At 44.9% G+C, this 20,211-nt stretch overlaps 1 protein-coding gene across 1 annotated transcript in view; it reads left to right on the top strand.

The window, feature by feature from the left end:
• LOC139797756 (unconventional myosin-X-like) overlaps positions 1 to 20,211 on the top strand; it is a 93,245-nt gene that overhangs the window by 2,345 nt on the left and 70,689 nt on the right. Inside the window, exons 2-3 of the mRNA XM_071747562.1 lie at positions 12,231 to 12,329; positions 17,660 to 17,818. Of these exons, the coding sequence (XP_071603663.1) occupies positions 12,231 to 12,329; positions 17,660 to 17,818 (258 nt within the window). The remainder of the gene's footprint in view (positions 1 to 12,230; positions 12,330 to 17,659; positions 17,819 to 20,211) is intronic.

The following is a 20,211-nucleotide window of genomic DNA, read 5'->3' as shown; positions in this document are numbered from 1 at the left end:
GGCTTTGCCAATGAGGGAAATAGTTTTGGCTGGTTGTGTCAGCTTGACACTTCTGATGGGCTTCCCAAGTTCTGTGCCTGCTTCTGACAGCAAGCAGGAGGGCTGCATGCTGCTGCTGCTCTTCCCCTGCACTGTCCCAAGTGGGCCAGACTGGAAGGCCACAAACCTCAGCAAGTGGCATAGCATAAAGATGTGTGCCTTTGCCATCTGAGGGTCTGGTGTGCAGGATGGCTCAGGAATGGTGCCTTTGCTCCAGTGGGGTATGAGCAAAGGAGCTGAAACTGTGTGCCATTGTGTCCCTTCCTGGCTGCTGCAATGAGTCCTGTGCCCAGACAGGGAGGAGGGGCTCTGGAGGCCCGGGCTATGGCACGGTGACTGGTGATAGTTTCCCTGCCTGCCTGGAGTGTGGGCAGGATGTGGGGTGACACAGAGGATGTGACTCGCTCTCTAATACCCTCTGAGGAGCAGGAATGTCATGGCCAGGGTTAAAGGAGATGTTTCTCCCATGCCTTCCCTCTCTGCTCTCCAGCTGGAGTGACCAGCCAGCACGGCACCATGGTCAGCCTACACTGAACAGCAGCCTCTGGTGGAGTCACTGATGCCATTTTTCAGCTACTATGCCACTGGCGTAGAAATGCTGGCATTTTAGGTGTTAAACAGTTTTTTCTCATTGCTCTTTTGGTGAAATGCAATTCTTTTCATCTGTGTTGTAAAATAAATCTCCCAAAAATTCTTAAGCTTTCTGACATGGGAAGAGAAAGACAGAGTGGAGCCTTTGCTCACGTCCTGCACAGCTGTGCTTGTTGGACCTGTCGTCCCTACAGCTGGGTCTGCACTTACTGTCCCCCATTTTTCCCTGGCTACAGCACATCTCTTCTTTGTGGCCTCAGATATCTGCCATAGAGTTGGGGAGAGGAGTGACCTCCCCCAGTGACACATGGGGCAAGACCAGCGAGGAGTCTTAGGGCCACATCCATGGAGCAGTACAAGGGCTACCTGAGCTGCCACCATGCATGCATCTGAGCTACTTTCTTGTCCTCAAACTGAGGTGGGGAGTCAGCAGGTCTCTTGCCGTGGCTGCTGCATGCACGCACTGACTGCTCGATGCAACTGTGAAGTGTCTTTGAGTACTCCACAAAGCCATCAGCTAGTCTGCAGAGTGTGGGCTTTTGCTAGCCACATGGTACTGAACTGCACATGCTGTCTTCCATGTGTCTGATGGCTTCTTACTCCTGATGTAAGCTCATGTGTGTAAACATTTGCAGACAGAGTACATGGATAAAGAGAGGAATTGAAGGAACTTGTCTGTGAATGCTTCTTTGCAGTGTGTAGCAGGTAAAAGGCTGGTCTGATTTTTGTTTGCACATGCAAAGCTAACCAGCTTTGAACTCGCTTGAAGCTGCCTGGCTGCATCAGTGTGCCCAGGGAGCACAGCTTTTGCTGAGTGGGGAGAGCTCATACATGGCATGCTGGATTAGGTTTATCAACATCTTGCTTTGCCCTTTCTACACCATGAAGTTAGGAGACTGTGGAGTTCCTGTGAGAGAGGAGTGTGGCTGGATGTCCTAAAGAATACTTCCCAAGGTTCTTGTCTGAGATGAGGGGAATGGTTCAGCTGACTTGGATGATGCTGACTATGAGTGATGTGCTGTCTTTCCAGATAACAATGAGCTGAGTGCCCATGTGTTAACAACCATTAGCTTAGGAAAATGTCATCTTAGAAAGAAACAGTAGATAGAGCATCGTCCTCTTCAGCAGTGAGGCTACTCTATGGAGCCGCATTTCCACCAAACTCTCTTTTGCTCTGAGGAAGATGTGCTTTGCTGACTCCCTGATGAACTCTTCTTAGTTTACTGAGAATATTGTGACCTCTTAGCAAAGAGGATCCAGAGAGATTGAGAAGAGACAGAGAAATGCTGACTATTACATTCATGCTGTGTATGTAATGCTCCCTGAGTCAGTATCAAACAAAGCAACCCCTCTCAGTGTAATTAGTCTGCATAATTCAGTTAAAAAGAGCTATCACTCTCCTTGAAGATATACATGGGGCTGGTGTAATGTTCTTTAAATGCAGGAAGAATCCTCCATCCGAGCTGCATCTTCCCAAAACTGTTCAGAGCAATAAGGAGGCAGACACAGGGCAAAAGGGCCTGGCTGCCCTGTTCTGGACCAGCAATTGCAGGGAAGAAAACTCTTGTGCCAAAGGTGAAATGTAGAAGTGTCTGGCAAAAGAGAAACAGTCTTGTTAGCTCCCTCCTTAGGGCATCTGTCTGGAGCCAGGCTGCATGAGCTGTGATCTTGTCAGATCCTATCAGAGGTGCACGGGTGGGCTGGTAGTAGAGCTGGATGGGGGCCCCCCATGAGGAGAAGCCGGGTTGCCCAGAGCCAGCCGTCAGCTGCCCCATTGCTGCTTCCAAGACCACCTCGTACCACTCTGGTTTCACTTCTTGCCTCACTATTTTTTAACATAATAATCAAATGTTTCGCAATTTCTTATTCCCCATTTTGGTTTAAGGAGAATGTGCAAGCTTTTTAAATGTGATCATTAAGAATGAAACTTCTGCATGTCTAGGTTTACTGGTTATCCTCCAGTTACCCTAAGATCTGCAGTTCTGTCTCCTCATTTCCATCTGAGATTGCACACAGTTCAGCCATGCTGTAGAGCCAAGTCCCAGGAAAAAACACCTACAGAGGGCCTGTATGCCATGCATTGGTTGGCACAGCATCCAGGGCGTCTTGGGTCCTGTCATTATAAATGCAATAATTATAGTAACAATGGAACCAGTGGTGGGGCCTCATGTAGATACAGTGATTGATGTATTTGATGAGAAGGGGGGAATTTGGCTTAGGGCCAGGGCCATATATTATTCCTGTTTATTCCTGCTGCCTGCATCTTGAGCCCATGATTAAGATTTGGCTGAATCACACCTTCTGGAAAAGCTTCTTATTTCTGGAGGAAACCCCCGCTTTTTTGCAGTTTCTTCAAGTGGTTACACAACCCTGTTTTAAAATAAATCCGGCTTCATTTCTAAAGTGTCTGGCAACTCCATCCAGTTTGGGGTCCTACTTTTCTTCTGCTCCATGAGAGTTATTTCATCCCAAATAACTTCTGTCTGCAAGAAATTATTCTCCTGTACCAGGTTGTCAACAAAAATGAGGCAGCAGGTAGCAGACCCGTTTCCTCAGCACTGCTGGCAGCAGTGTCCTCTCAGCAGGGTGTAGTTAGTTGGGTATGCAGGGACTGAGGGCAGGTCTACAGCCCATGCTGGGCTACATACTGCTGTGATCCCCACGCTATCAGTTGTCTGGCCTAGATAGGGCAGACTTAGCTCTGGCAAATCTACATAATGACATTAACATTTTCACAAGTGCTTCTGCATTACAAGGGATCTTTCTGAATAGCAAAAATTACTGAGTTTCTTTAGATTTTCTCTGAAACCTTCTTTAGATTTTTCTCTGAAACCTCAAAGCATTACTAAGCAGTAAACTTTCTTACTCCTGTTTATGCATCTCAGACACATATCAGCTCTTGTTGCAAGCAAATGTCTTGGGAGTTTCTGTTCAGCAGTGCTCAATCCTCTTTGGGTCTGTGACTTTCCGGAAGACATTCCTCTGTTTGAAGTGTTCCTTGCATTCCTTCTCCCCCGAAGCTGACCTTACAGTTTGGCTGTATTTTAATCCCATTTTGTTCAAACAAGCTGACTGTGGAATCCACTCTGCTCTGATGGTTTCATCCTTGTGGGTACTTACTGATCTACCAGATGTTGGCATCTGCCAGTACTGTCAGCACTACTTTTGATTTTAGGTCCTCAATGAGAATACAGAGTAGTTCTGACCCTTTCTCTTCAGAGTTCTATTAGAAATTCCCTCAATTACTCATGATTTTCCCCATTCATAACAATTGTTTTGAGATTGCTGCTGTTTGCCCCTCAAGGACTGGCTTTTATCAGAATACTGTGTTCTGTATCAGTGCCATGAGAATCTATTACTGTCCTATTTATCTCTTATGTTTGGATGCAAAGAAGGAAGAAGTCTTTTTGACTAGACTTCTTTCACATGCTGACTGGCACTGGACAATGATTAAATCTAGAGTATTGTTAAGATGGAAAAGCTGAAGGAAAAACTCTGCATTTTCCCTGGGGTTGTCAGACTAAGCAACCCATGGTTACTTGGGATAATCCTGCAATTGCCCTTGTTTAGGCTCTGACTCTTCCAGTTTCTTGGAATTCCCTCAGCATTTCCAGGCTTACAAAACATGAGTATCAGCTGGTGGGAAAATTTATATGACAGACTTCTGGAAACTCTTGGACTGGTTGATTCTTAAAATGGTTTATGCCCTTTCTATTTACTAGTATATGGTCTTCAGCATCTCACTGTGATTCAAGAGAGGCACTTTCCAGCAATGTTTACTAAAATCTTCTGCATGTCTCCATAGTTATTCACAATGCTGACTTCCCCACTTAGTAATGGGATGCTGCTACTTGCATGTCTTTGTCCGTGCTGATTTTAGAACAGAAAATAGCAAAACATGGACACTACTGTCTTTACTGTTCCCTAGCTTCTTACTTATGTAGGTATTTTCCCCCATTTTTTTTCTCCATGCTCTCTCTTATTTCAGGCTGGCTGACAGTTCATGCTATCTTGGAGGCACTCCACTTGCTTTCTGTGGGGTGTTTGAGGGAAGGACACTGAGAATGATCAAATAAGAGGAAAATGTCTTGTGTGAAGAGTTGAGAACCCCTAATAATATTTTATTAGTAAAATGACAAATAAGGGGAGATATGGAAAAAGAGCAGAAGATAATGGATGAGACAGAGACTGTGGATTGTATTCCTTTGTTCCTCTACCTCTGCAAGAAAAAGGGACTTTCTGGTTCACAGTGATGAGATTGATTGATTGATTGATTAAGAAGTATAAATTTCCATAGAATGTGTGAGTAGATGGTAGAACTCCACATGACCGGGAATTAGTGAAGTCAAGGATATGGCAAGACACAAAAAGGTATTGGACATAATCCCAAATCATGTGCGATAAACATTGCAAGAAAAAAATACTGTCTCAGGGCTCTTATCTGAGATTTTTACAAAACACATTGCCTTTTGACTGTTCACAGGCAGGATGCTGGAGCTGGCGTTTCTGTCATGGACTGCTGTATCCTTGTGGCTTCCTGAGGCCCTGAGCTTTCCTCTGTAGACCTTGAATGCCACTCAGCTGTCCATCAGCCCAGCTTCAGCCTTGAAGCCATTGGCCAAATTTGAGAGAGGGAGCTGTAAGGAAGCTGCTTCACTATGTATTTAGTGGCAAGAGGGAAAGAAGACCCACACCAATGTCGAAGTTGAGGGCAGGAATAGCTCTCTTCTCTTCTCTTCTCTTCTCTTCTCTTCTCTTCTCTTCTCTTCTCTTCTCTTCTCTTCTCTTCTCTTCTCTTCTCTTCTCCTCTCTTCTCCTCTCTTCTCCTCTCTTCTCCTCTCTTCTCCTCTCTTCTCCTCTCTTCTCCTCTCTTCTCCTCTCTTCTCCTCTCTTCTCCTCTCTTCTCCTCTCTTCTCCTCTCTTCTCTTCGCTTCTCAGGGCTACAGAGAAGATGTGGGAAAACCAGCATTGCTGTGACATGTCAGGGATGTTCACAGAGAGGACATACACATCTCTAGGTATCCATGTGAAGAATGTGTCCCAAGGGATGACTTGTTTTAATTTAAGTTTTAGACTAGTAGAAAAGGCATGGTAGTGGTGCTGCCTTTTATGAACTGAGCTTTAGTATCCATTTTGAGGATGGTGAGAAGTTCACAGGTGGCTGCAAGCTCTGTAGGACTGTTGTTTCACCTGAGGAAGACAGTGACTCCACTTCCCATGGTGGCATTGCGAGGAGGGGGTCAGCTCATCTCAGACTGGGCCTGGTGAGAACTTGCAGTGAAGTCTCAAAGGATGCAAACCTGCATATACATACCACTTCCCTTCCTTTTTTCTATGCATCTTGTACTAATGGTAAAGGGCAGCCTTGAAGCATGTAGGAACAGTTGGGGGATCACTCCCTCCACTCTCATGGTGGGGAGCTGGAGTGGTTGCTGTAGCGAGTAGTTTTTCCTTTGAAAAGATGAAGAATTATCTTCAAAGACCAGGCATTTCCTGGGGGATATCTGAAGCTGGGAGATGTGCAGGAGAATGGGGAAAAGAGGATCTGTGCAACAGCCAAACTGGGGGAGGAGAGTGGAACAGAACAGATGGAAGGGGGAGGCAAAAGAGAGGTGGGAAGCAGTGCACATACATCAGTGACCAGAAGTGACAAACTACTATTAGATTAGATGATTAAAAATGCACAAACCTTTTCCTGTTACTGCTGTTCTTCAGTTGCCTCAGTCTAAGGGCTTTGCTCCTTAATTAGTAAGGAATGGGGCTGCTAATTGGCAGAACTAATCAGAGTCATAGGCTCTGCCCAGGCTGCAGCTCCAGAGCAGCAGAACCCATGGCTGCAACTTTGTGCTCATCTCTGTGGACTGTGTTGGCTTGCAGAGGCTGCCTAGGCTCAGCAGGCTACTGTGTGGGAGCCATGAGTCCTTTCCATGTGAAATCTAATTCCTTTTTGCTCTGCAGCCTTGTGCCTTGCAAGTAGACTTGTGTTTCTGTTGTCCCTCCTGCTGTTGCAGGTATTGTCCCCCTTCCCAACTGCTCCCTGGTGGCTGCTGCTAGCTCAGCTGTTCTTGCTTCTGTCTCTCTCCTTACCAGAGGTCTTCCAAGCTGTCCCCTCCCTTCCAGCAGCTGGTCCAGGTTTTGCTGATCAGATGTAACCGAGGGACTGGTTGTATGACTTCATTTCAGACTTTCATTAGGAAAAACAGCAAGGTTGCATTCCTTCCCAAAAGAGTCTAGGGTGTCAGGGACTACCCCTCCCTACCAATCTTGTATCCATTAGCTAAGTCTCTTTATAACTGTCCTATCACTTATTCATGATCATCAAGATCAATCTGTTGAAAAGTGCATTTATTGAAACCTGATCCTGGCTTTCTCTGGATTGCAAGTGCCTTTCTAGCCCCATCTGTGTTGCATGGTTTACAACCACAAAGCTCATCAAGGCTAGGAAGAGAGCTGGCTTCGTGCAATGCTGCTTCCAAGCCCAGTTTATGTATCCATAGACAGGGAGAACACAAGACTTGGATGCCTAATACCTGTTGAACAGCCTCAGTGTGCCAGGAGGACAAAGTTATGTATATACACAATACTTGGAGCTAAAAAACTTACAGCACCAACAGCAATTTTTGACTTGGACTCACAGTGCAAGAGGGGTCCATTTTTGAGACATCCCTGTCCCTTGCAGAATAGCTGCAGCGGTGATTTGGGATACTTACCCAAACCAAGGCACTGCAGGGATCTCTTGTAGTATTGTGTTTGCAGATAGGTCTTGAGACTGGGAATGTCATGTTCATTTCCAAAGAAAATATCACCAAACCCCTCCAGCAGTGTCAATAGCCTGAGCAGTTGTGTGCATCTGTAAGTTATCTGCCAACCAAGACCACTTTTCCTCTCTGAATAACTCCTGGCAAGTTCATACACTTGCCGTGGTTGTAGCTGCTGTGGAGCATGTTACTCCTGGGAGTTCTGCAGCTCTGTGCACAAGGAGGAATGCGGCATGAGACCTGTCAGATAGAGGCGGCACTACTGCCTGTCTCCTAAAATCCAGTAAAGCTGGAGCAGCTTATTCTTGCTTGCATAAAAGAGGTAGTTTCTAGAAGAGAGAGGAGGTCGTGAGGAAACATGAATATTCAAGGGGAGTTCAGACTACTGGGCTTTTCCCCTGGGGTCCAGTGATCTCCCTTATCCTTTCCCTGCTGACACAGCATGCTGCAGCTGCTGAGATGCAGGTGCAGGTGTGTAGGTGCAAGAGATAAATGCTGGTATCAGTTAATAAAAAATGCACATAAGGTGAAAGAAATCTGTGGCTCCAGTTGATTTCTTTCTGTAATGGATACTAGGAAATGTTAGTTATTTCCAAGTCTGTGTTGTTATGTGAACAGAGAAAAGTGGCATCCTTGAGTTTGCTATCCAGAGCAGAAGACAATATGGTGTGAGAATAAGACAGTGTAGATGAAACAGTACTCTTGGTATGCAACCAACTTCAATTTCTAAATCATAACCCCATGTTATGGGATCAGTTTTCAGTATTGTGCTTCAATATGCACTTTGCGGCAAGGGCAGTTCATGTACTCATTGTCACTGAGGCCATAGGATTGAGTGTGCTGGTCTTGAAGAGTTCACATGAAATGTGTGTTACCTGCATTTGATACAGGAACTCTGGGACATTGCTACTTTATTTTATTCTTTCAGTACCTGCTGTTGTTGCTCCACTTAAAGACAAAACAGCCCCTCTAATAAACACGTAGTTATAAGATGAATTGGGAGAGGATAACCTATTCTCATTATATAAGGGGCTCAGGGTGCCTGTGCCATCAGCATTCAGCCAGCTTTACTCAATGGAGAGTGGTTACACAAAATCATGACTGCTGTTCCTTAGCTGTCTTTTAAGGTGTTCTCTTCAAAACAGTGATTGCTAGTTGATTCATTTTGTTAAACTGTTTTGTTTCTAGATGTGGTTGAGACCTTTTATATCCCAGTTTGAAAACTCAAGGGTTTTTACTCTTGTGCTTGCATAGCCAGAGTTTTCCCATCATCTGCAGCGCTGTCAGGAGCTGAGACCCCCAGGAGACTGGCAGGTCATTGCTCTGCAGTTCTGGGCCATGCTTCGTGTTGCTTCCCTTGGTTTTCCCATGGAAATTCAGCCTTGCTGCCTGTCAGTCCTTGGAATTTTCCTGCTCAATTTAATCCTTTCAATTGATCAATGAAATGTGTGGTGTTGGAGAAGAGGAAGGTGGTGTGAGGGCAGTGTCTTTGGTGTCACCATCTGTTTCTGTATTTAGTCGAGGCTCCTTTGGGGATTTCATGTTTAGAAAAAAAGAGCTGATGGAAAGAGATAGACTAAAACAAACTTGGCCTTTCAGGAAATGGGGGCTATCCTTGGCAGAAGCTACAATAATTATTTGCTCTGTGGTTCCTATTCTGTCTCTCTTAGCGTGATATTCCTTTTAGAAACAACATAAATGGGTGCAGTTATTCTACTAGTCAGAGGCAATTGCTGTTGTAAAAACAGCTGCAAAGTCAAAGTAAACTTAAAAAATAAACCCAGTGTAGTTCTCGGCAGCTGAAATGTCATGGTGTCTGGGAGTTTGATCATGTTCCCTTGTACTCCTTAGCACATGGAAGGATGTGCCAACCATGAAAATTCTGTGAATTTGTGAATAAGTTCAATATTGTACAAAAGAATTAGGTCTCCTTTTGGAAGTATTTGTTACTACTTTTGCACATGGACTTTTTCTGAAAAAGGGGTCTGGGTCAGTTTGGACTTTCTGATAAATTCTTGGTGTTGAAGTCACAGAATTTTTGTAGTCAAAAAAGACCTTTAAGATCACCATGCCCAGCTGTCAACATTTCCCCCAAATAAAATATATCTATCAATATCTGTATCATCCACTTGAGTATGTTCTGAAGTGCCTTATCTACATGCTTTTTAAATATCTCCAGGGATGGTGACTCTACCACCTCCCTGGGCAGCCCATTCCAACTGTTCTCAGTAAAGAATTTCTTCCTCATATCGAGTCTAAACATCCCCCGATGCAACTTCAGGCCATTTCTTCTAGTACTCACTTGAGAGGAGAGGCCAACACCCACCTCCCTACAACCTCCTTTCAGGTAGTTACAGGGAGCAGTAACTCTCAACCTCCTCTTCTCCATACTAAACATTCCCAATTCCCTCAGTATCTCCTCACAAGGCTTGTTCTCCAGACCCTTCACCAGCTTCTCTGAACTTGATCCAGCAGCTCAACGTCTTTCTTGTAGTGAGGGGCCCAGAACTGAACACAATACTTGAGCTGTGGTCTCACTAATGCTGAGTACAGGTGCACCATCGCTTCCCTGTTACCAGAGTAATCCCATAGTCCATCTTCCCTCTTTTCTTTAATAATTGCGTTTGTGCCCATGGGGCATCTCTTGTGTGTCAGATTATCAGCTGCTTCTATCTCCAAACTAGTTTCTGAGCTCAGGGTGTGGAAAGTGTGTGTAACCAGATCCCCACGGTCTCAGTTTCTCCCAGACTCCACCAGCATGGCACACTCCTAACGCTGGTGTGCATGCCATGGCATTGAGGTGCAGTGTATGTGGGAGGATGTTGGCCAGGCTTGTGATAAAACTGCACTTCCTGCGGGCTCCCATCTTTGTGCTCCTGGGTTACAGGTGTCTGAATGCCTTGAAATGCACTGTTGGGAATGAGTGTTGAACAATAAGTCTATTAGAAAAGGTTTCCTTTCATCCCACTGCTGTGAACTGTAGACACAACTTTGCTGTTTTGTTACTCTTTGCTCTTGATATGGAACCTTTGGAGAAAATAGAAAAGACCTTTTGCTAACACGCTTTGCCATTCATACTTGTGAAGAATCATCAGAATATGATTTGGGATGATTTTGATGGGAATGAATGAGCAATGAGAATTTGGCTGAATGACAAGTCCTCAGAAGAGCAGGAAGACGCTGCAGGAGCCCCACCTTTCAGGGGCTCCCCAAAGTCCCGCAGTCCAACACACCACTTTGATACAGGGGCCAGGGAGGTGGTGGGGAAGCAGCTGCCTTGCTGTCCTGGTCTGATTTGGGGACACTTGAGTGCATGTCCCAGGGGGGCTGGGCAGCCAAGACGCTAGGCAAGCAATGTCCTGCCCAAATACCTCATGAATCTTTGTCTCTAGCATCAGGAGTTCCAGAAAATATAAGTGGATGCCATGAAGAGTTCTAATATACTTCCTCAAAATCTGTATTGAATGCATTGCTTACCAGTTCTCTGGCATCTTGAATCTGCAGCCTAAGAAAACACTTTTTCCTGTTGCTATTTCTCATTGTTCACGAATGATAAAGCAAAGGACATTGTCCTTGGGTTAAGGTACTGATCAGATGCCTGATGTGGAAACTCTAGAGCAGAACATAGCAGAAAAAGAAAGACTTATGTAGGCTTTTAAAAATGTCATTAAAACCAGTTCCTTTATGAGGAAGACTGGAGGTTGGCCAATTGACATATCTTCTATAGTAAGGGAAATCCAGAGAAATAAAATGTTTAAAGTGACGAAAGTAGTTTAAAAAAAAACAACAACCCACCTAAACTAAAATAAATCATTAAAAATAGAATTAGTGTTCCACATTCTGGATAATGTAATATAGAAATGCTATTGCATCTTTTCAAACATAATGAGTCTATAAGCAAAGAGCTAATGGTGCTGATGAGTTTAAGAGGATAGGAAGAGCTTTTGTAATCAATAACGTAGGGGCATGAAACAAATTAAGAAGAAAGTAGGTCTATGAATCAATGAAAAGCAGGATGGCTTTAACATTACATAACAGTTCATCTCTTTGGCTTTTTCTTAATACTTACCTAAGCAGAGTTTATGTGATTTCTATGGAAAGACATGGAACACTTTAGTTTGCAATAACTGAAGTGCATTTTGATGTTATGCCTAATTCTGACTAAGTGCAAGTCATGCTCTCCCTGATTTGCCTGAATGCTCATGCTCTTTCCCTTGTACCAGGTCCCACAATCAGGCAGGGCAGAAGATGCCAGTCAAGTAAACTTATTTCCCCTATGAGCTGTGAGACCTGCCTGCCTGGCAGATCCCTGCATATGTGTTACCAGAAGTCTTTGTGCTCAGGGTTGTCCTGAGAGCCACTGAGCAATTTTAAGATCTTTTAGTGTGTGTGAAACTCTATACACCAGGGCCATCTCACATATATATAGGTGTGTATATATATACATCAGAGAAACACTCAAGTCATGACATTTAGCCAAGGAAACTCTTGCAAGAGAGGTAAACAAAGCTCTGTGAAGTCAGCTTAGTTGTTGCTGGTGATTTCTGGAAGCATTTTCACTTACAGTGAAATTGTAAACATGCTTTATTTACATTTTCTGTTATTATTATGATATAATGACTTTTAATGACCGGCTATTCTAAGTTTGAAAATATTTAGGAAGTAGAACCCACTATTCTGTGTTTGTATCTCTAGGAGGGCTTGCTGAAAATAAGCAGCTGCAACTTGGAAGTAGCCTCTGAACACCACAGCTTCTCCCATCTTTCTGTGGGTGTTTGCACCCCATGTGCTGATCTCACAGACTCCAGTACTTTCTAATGGGATCTCTTCTGGTTTTTGCAGGGTGCCAGGGTATGGCTGTGGGAGCAGGAACAGCTGCAGCCATGCACTGTGGGCTCATGTGCCGATGGAAGTGTGCTTTTCACCTCAGATTATGGCAAGGTAAGTGAAGCTTGCATGAAACTGTAGCCTGTGCTAAGCTGCAAGATGAACTTCTTGGTCTTGCATGTGCTTCACGGTAAAAAAAAAAAGTATCAACTGAAATGCTGCGATTTTGTTGGCCCACCTTTGGAGTTGCTCTAATAGACCAGCAAAACTATTACACTGTCAAAATGCTCCCAGAAAATAGGCAGCTCTTTCTTCCAGGATGTGCTGCTTGCAGGCTGTGCTGCCATAAAGGGTATTGTGCTCACCATCTGCTTCAGCAGCTTTTGACATCAGCCCTTTGGGTCAGGGGCATGTGGAACCAAGCTCTTGATCTCAGTCAGCAATATAAGTGGAGCAGCTGTGCACAGGACAGTTCAACAAGGCGTCTGAGCTCCTCTGGGAGCTTCTCCCTGTCAGCAATAGGGAACAAACCTCTCTCCTGTCGTATTTCCATCCCTGTGCTCCTTATGGTTCCCTGCTGTGCCAACTGCAGGGCTCTTGGAGTCATACTTGTAGGAAGGGACATCTGGGGATCATCCATGTCCTCAGTGAGTCAGCTCGACTCCCTTACCCTGGGAAAACTATTCACTGCCTGCACTGAGGTTCTTACTGAGTCAAACTGGTGCCTGGGCTGGAAGGAGGAGGGGGAAATGGGCAGGACTGTGCTGTCTAGCAGTGGGCAATTAATAGATTTTTCTGGGCTTTTTTTGGTGAAGGTGCTCTGCAAGCAGCTTCTTTGATACGGAAAACTGGCAAACAAAGGAGTCCACAGGGGGAAAGGGGATTTAGAACTCCAGCTTGTGGAGAGTCTGGTGGAACTGTCATACTTTTCAGCCTTGTTCTGACAGGGCTAGATTTCAAACCATCATTCCTTTTTAAAGAGAATTCCTTTGTTTCTCAGGGACAGAAACTCACCTAGCAGACACAGGTTTTCTGTTTGGTTACTCCAGTTTCTTAAATCCTTTCTTGAGGAGCTACCTTGTTTTGGGAGCATTGGGTAGGTACTAACTCATTTTCAGAGATCACAGAGCCATTCATTGCAGTTAGTGGAGGGTGAACAAAATGGCAAGTACTTCTACAACTCTCACAGACACCTTTCTCTCTCTTCTGATATGCTGCTGTGGACTGGGAAAATCCTCTAAGCCCACCTGTTATTTCTGAAAGGACACCAGAAAGGACAGAGCCAGCTGAGTGTCCATGCTAGAAAATGTGCACAATGTAATATTGGGTGGAGTCACAGGTCCAAAAAGGCTGGATTTTGTTTATTTTCCTTCATGAAAGAAGAAGCCACTAAGCTAAAGGAGCATCATGTTTTATGGCCTATGTTGAAAAAGCACGTGGTCATCATTCAAGGGCTTTCTTTATTTAGTGCCCACCACAATACCTGTTTTGTGTGCTCCCTTGCCTGCCACCTTCATTGCTTGATAATGATGAGAGGCACTGTCTGTCTTACACCAAGAGAAAACTCAGATAAAAAATTCTTGGTTTTAGTTTGGGCTGGATGGTTCAGTTGATTCCCTTGATATTAGGATCCCAAAATCTAATATCCTTGTGTTTGCTGTGGCCCAGCATCCGTGCAGCTTTGAGGTAAGAAGTTGAGTCCAGGGATTTTTCCATTTATTTTCACTTCCTTAAAAACACCTCAAACAAAAAATCCATCAGAAATGTGACTTCCTGGGAGGAAAGGAGGAGGCCGACACTTAGGAAACACAAGATTGGAAACCACAGTCCAGACAGACCAGCCAAATGCTTCATGAATAAACAACTTAGCTGCTGAGTAGGAGCTTTGCTTGTGTGCTCAGGGTTGCATTAATGGATGGATTTAAGGTTGAGAAGAAATAATTTCTTCCCAGCTTGTCTGGGTTGGCAATGCTCATGTTGGTTTGTCTGCCAGCCAGGTTTTGCTTTATTCCTGACCATTGCAGGGGCTTGGAGAGAGTTCTGGTCATTCTTTTTTCTGACTGGGGGCTAAATCTGAGACAATCAGTTTATGACTGGGAAGTGTGAATCTTTGGCTGTGTTGTGGGGTGCCTGTGTGGTATTTGGCTTGTTTGTAGTTAGACTGAAAGCTGATGATTTTTCTTTCCAAATAGTAAAGATCTGCCTGTTAGTACCTGCGACTTTCTGTTTAACTTGTTGGAAAAGGGGTATTCCAGAGGCAGTTGTGCTGAGAGACCTGTTCATCTGCATTCTCACTTGCTTCAGGCAAAACCAGCCCCAGGATATTCAGCTCAGTAGTGTGAGCTGCTGAAGCCAGACTGGCTCACCTTACCTGGAGAAGGACAGTGGGGAGGAGGGTGTGCCTCCAGGCTGCTCTCCTTGCATGTTGCTGAAGGGGGGCTAAAAATGAGCAGTGGGCTATCAAGAACATCTTTACTGGGGTGGCTGGAGGTGGGAAAGGGCCTGGCTGGCCTGGATCAGTGTAACACTGAAAGCTCTAAGGGTTGAAGGGTCATCATGTCTAAATCATGTTTGTGTCAGAGCTCTCAGGAAAAGCCCCTGCAACACAGTCTTGGGAACCGAAACCCACCGCATGTTTATCTCCAGGACCCTGGAGAATCCCAGCAGCCTGTTGGCGATACAGGAACTGGAAACTTGTCTCTACCCTGAAGGTCAGCAGACAGATTGAAAGTCAACTCTCTCCCAGTTCCAGGGAAGGGCTGAAGCCTCTCCCATGTGCTACAAGTACCTTTCAGAGGCATGGAGACCTCACCTCCCAAATCTTGGTGGAGCTGAAGAGCCCAGCCTCTGCCTAAGGAAGGGTGAGCTGCTAAGGGTGCACTGGTGAGCAAAGGTACCCAGTGAGCCTCCCTGGTCTTTGGGACAGATGAATGACATCTTACCCTTAGCTAAGGTGTCAGTGGGGCATCAGAACGCTCTTCCAGAGAGTATACTTCACCTATGCAGTGATTCTTTCCAGAGGCAATGTTTCTAGTCCATCTTTGCTGCAGATTAGATTTTTTTTTTAGAGAGGGGTGACTGAATAACCCAAACCGGTGTCTCAAGGTAAGTTTAGCAGGTGATTATCTAATCTGTACTAATAATTTACTCCAGTATTCTGGGTCCCTGTTGCTGCTCTTCAGGGTCCTGTTTTCTCCTGTGTTGTCTATGAGAGCAAGTAAACAAGCTCTGGCCCATCACACAGTTATTTTTCATGCATAGTTGCCTTTTGGCCCAGATGCCGCCAGCTGCCTGGTACCTTTTGGAACACTTGTCCACTCAGCTTTTTCCTTAGATATTTTCTTAATGTTTCTCTTCTGGCCCAAATGGCCACAAGTGCTGACAATGCAGTAGTAAATGAGTGCTAGGCAGATGTAAGGAGAGGTCAAGTCATAGTGTTTGGGATTTGTTCCCTTCCAGAATTTGTCCAAGTCAGCACAAAAGAGCCAGCCAGGATGGTTTGCTGCCTCATGGTTTGAAAGAGCTGTGCTGGTTTTGTTCCTGACAGAGAGTAGTTCATGCTGTGCATCTGCAGTTTGGACTCTCCCCTGCATATTGTCCCATTCTCTTCTCAGTTCTCTTGCAAAAGTGCCTGAGGCCTCTACTGTAAAGAAGAAGAAGTAAAAAAAAAAGATGGTATTTTTGGGCTATGCTTCCAAAGTGCTGGTAGAGTCACACCTCTCTGAGATGCAGGTGCAGAAGTGGTGTAGAGAACACTCAGGAAGCCTGGGGAGAGCCTTTGTGCTGGCATGGGCTTCATTCTACGCTGTTCATAAACATGAACTATGTATTTTTGGAAGCGCCCTGGCTGGCAGGAAATTGGACTGTAGGGTGATCTCCCAGCAGAAGAGGGCAAGTCCATGTCACATGTGGTGTGATTGGGCAGACCTGGAGTGAACACATCTAGGAAATGAGCCTGCTTCTCCTCCCCAGCTCCCTCCAGGAACAGAGCTGATGTTTTGATTGTGCAGGCATCATGAGGGTCTCGCAAAGGGATCCTGTGCCAGGTTATTCCTTTCCCGTGCTGGCCAAGGGTGCAGGCTCAGAGCTGAGAAAGGCGCTCACTGGGCACCTGCAATGTGCTGCAGCAGTGAGCTCCCTGCAAGGGACCTGCATGGGTGTCACACTGGAGGGGGCAGGGTGACCTCATTCTGTCTTCAGACTGCAGCTGTGTAGATGGCCTCTGCCTGGCAGTCACAGCAGACTGAGGGCTGCAAGAAAACAGGGAGGAGAAACCAGTTAGTTCAACGCTATAGATCATGGTTCATTCTCTATGGAACCTGTCAGTTTCTTCCTGGCACCTGGGAGGGCTGACTTGCAGAGCTGGAATGATGTAGAGACCAGACCAGAGCCTCAGAAGGGAAGAAGAAGCCCAAGTTCCTTTGGAAGGGTTACTGCAGGCCAGTTTGCTTCTCCATGCTGTCTGTATGAAGTCTCCCATCTGGCAGTCTTGGGTCTTACCATCTAGCACAGCTTGGGATGCTGGGTGGAAGATGGTGCAAGGTTGAATCCAAGAGTGGGAAGCAACTGAAATAACTTTTGTGAAATGCCAGCATCGTGCTTGAGGAGGAGGCAAGGAAGGCTGGGATGTGCCTATGGTGGAGGGGAACAGTTACAGAATCCTGGGTATGCTGAAAGGGGCTGAAGATGACCTAATAGCTGGAGAGTGGGTTATTGAGGAGGAGGAAGCTCTAGCAGGAAGAAGGATGCAGTAATTGAGGTAAAAAGAGTGCAACCACATATATAGAGAAGATGGCACTTCACAGAGTGGTACAAGTTAATAGCTGTCACTGTATACTTTGAAAGCTACATCATATACATACATGTCAGCATGCACAAAGGAGGTCACTGCTTTATTTGGCTTCTCATCTGCTTTGCTTTCATTTGTTCTTGACATGACAGCCTGTCTTAGATACTCTCTGGCTGCTCCTGTGGAGAGTACAGGGGCAAAACTGAAATGTGAATAAGCTTTACATCATCCTCCCCACAGCCAGAGGCATGATCCTTCCTGGATTTTTGAGAAAGACTGTTCCTGGTCTCTTGGCAGTAGCTGCCATCATTATTCAGTCATGAATGCAGTGTCCAGCCTAGAGCAGCTGGAAGCTGGTGCACTGCTCCCTTTTACCGAAGGAGACTTTGGTAAAAATCAAGTAGCCTTGCATTGATCTGTTGCTGTCAGTAGTGAAGGTGAGAGAATGATTCTGTAGCAAAAGAAGGGAGTGTTGCTATATGGCCAGAGAGCTCAAATAGGTAGCAACAGAAAAAGAATCACTGTAAAAATAGGGAGCAGGTTTTTGCCATATTCATTTCAAGGGATGAAGTATAAATCTGTGGAAAGGGGCATGTTTGCGTTAGGAAATAAGATCAGGTGTCAAGCTTATTTGTCCTTATCTCTAATCTTCTAGGTATTCCAGTACCCCAGGGCCTCACTTTCCAGAGAAAAGGTCTTGCCAATGCACCAGACCAGCATCAATGGGGTAGAAGACATGTCCATGCTGGGAGATCTGCATGAAGCTGCCATCCTACTGAACCTGCACCAGCGCTACCAGCAGGGTAACATCTACGTAAGTGCTCGAGCTGGGCCACGTCTCTTTTGGCTAAAAATTTTTGTTTAGCTTCAAGGCTGCCACTTCGCATGTGAAATACAGATTTTAGTGTTCTTTCCTGAGCATTGCTTCATGTGGATAAAAATGGAGATTTGGGGTTTTTTTCTGCCTTGCTGGCTCCATCAGCCCCGTGAGATTCAACCCCTACCAGAGGGACCTCTTTTCCATCTGTAGAACTTCTAAAACATTAACATTCACCTCTAGGCTTCATGGTAATTGTGCAGCTTTGTATCTTCTATGACCATCTGTTTTTTTTACAAGTTGGCATTCATGTTCCTCAGATTCCCCATTATTGCTGTTCAGAGGTTTATTTGGCCAAGCAGACTGGAATGTGCAGTGCATACAGGTTGTTTTTGAGTATCCCTCCTGATTTGGATAAAGCTACTCTTTGACAAAACTAGGAAAGCAAACCTGTTGCTTAATTCTGCTGCTTTTACATACAATTTCACCTTTTCTGAGTTGCTTTGCTCTGCTTGCTTGACTACTTAAAGCATTCCCTGATTTCCCTCCTGGGCAAGCAAGCAAGCATCAGGAAAAGGAATTGTGAGGAAAACCACACGTGGGACCTGATATCCCTGGAATGTTGAGATGGCAGTGTGCTCTGCTGAGGCTTGGAGAGGACTAGAAGGCTGTATTACAGAGACTGTCTTACATTGCTTTACTCTTAGCTTGCTTGTCTGTGCTATGTGCACCCAGAGATTATGAGAGAAAAAATTTAAAACTCCGTGTAGCATAGCAACACAAGGTTACTAAGGCAACCAAACCATATGCACCTGTATTCCAGGAAATGATCAATAAAGTGACCCTGTTTCTGAGCCATCTTCTTCACTGGGATGCAGAGGAGACTGCAAATCCTATATTTTGCTGCTGTAGACCCCCTTGCCTGTTGCCTGTCAACATATACTTGTGAACCTGTGGCAGTACCCATGCTCTCACACACTTTTGATGGTCCTTGTCCTTGCTGCTGTTTCTAACCTGTGTTTGACATGTGCTCTGTGTTTGTGCAGCTCTTTGCCCACTTGGCTATATTTCTCTCATTTCTTTTTCCTCATGCTTTGAAATGTGAAATGTGAAGCAGGGTTCTCAGTCTGTGCATAACACCAGGAATGCTATGACACCAACACTGTGATGGTGTCACAGCAGCTCTCTCCTTAAGCCTTCCCTCTAGCTCTGATGCATCATTCCTTTCCCTACTCAGCATTAGTATCTTCTGCATCTTCTTGTAATGGTGCTGAAGTTCAAATACGTCTTTTTTTGGTTGTGCATAGTGCATGAGTGTCAGCTGTGTGCCCCAGGTCTGATTTTTTTGAGATTCATGGAGGAGCCTGACTTCTGTAACATGCTCAGCACTGGGAAGAACTCTGTAAGGGTTGTAGGCCCCTCCTTGAGTGGGACTGTCTCTGGGTATATGTTTGCACAGTGTCTGACTTGGAGGCCCTGAAACTGTACAAGTGCTGTTTTTTATTTCTGCAGTGCAGACATTATTATTGCACTTACCTTATCACTAACTGTTCATTTCTGCTATAGTCCAGCTGCACATAGTTTTCAGTTAAGCAGAAATTGAGACAGTCAGCTGTAGTGCCACCTAATTACTTCCAGTGACCTGTGAATACCATGAATGTTACAGGGGTTGAGTTCATGTAATGATGTCTTAAAGTTGCAGGTAAAGCCATACTTAGAGGACTTCTGCTTACCAGAAAAAGCCAAAAATATTTGAAAGGAAGTCAGAGATATCTCAAACAGGTTAGAAATACCATAATTTTCTGGAAAACAAATTGATCTGAAGGAATGAGTAACCTGGAATGCTGGTAATTAGTATTACAAATAATAATAAACAATAATGAAAATAAATAAAAAATAAATAACGAGGGAATGAAAAGCTGAGAACATAGACAACTGCTATGAAAAAAAGCAATGCATTTTTGAGCTGTATGCCTGGAGGCATCCTACTGTGAGCTCCTAAACTGGACTCTTTTTGGTTACGGAGTGCAGGTAGTGGTATATTTAGACTGGTGTGGTATCCACAGTTACTGTGCTATAGGAATAGAACCTTTTGTTTTCCACAGAAATACTATACAAGTTCTACCAAACTGTCTAAGGAAATTATGTCACCACAGCAGCAGCCTGCAGTATTTAATAGTGTATCTTCCACCTTCATTCCTGCAATTCCTGTATGCCTTAATAAAAGTAGACCCAGCATAATGTGAGCAATGTATAAATGAGCCAGGGGCTGTACTACTGGATGTTGTGCTGTCCCTAGCTCTGCTGTGTCTAACCACCCCAGTAGGATCAGTTTTCTTGAGAAGCAGACATGCCACATGTGGCTCATCCTTCTCTACAGACTTCTCAGG

The sequence above is a fragment of the Heliangelus exortis genome, chromosome 6 (genome assembly GCF_036169615.1).
Source record: "Heliangelus exortis chromosome 6, bHelExo1.hap1, whole genome shotgun sequence".
NCBI classification, from domain to species: domain Eukaryota; kingdom Metazoa; phylum Chordata; class Aves; order Apodiformes; family Trochilidae; genus Heliangelus; species Heliangelus exortis.
This window is presented reverse-complemented; position numbering and strand designations above follow the sequence as displayed.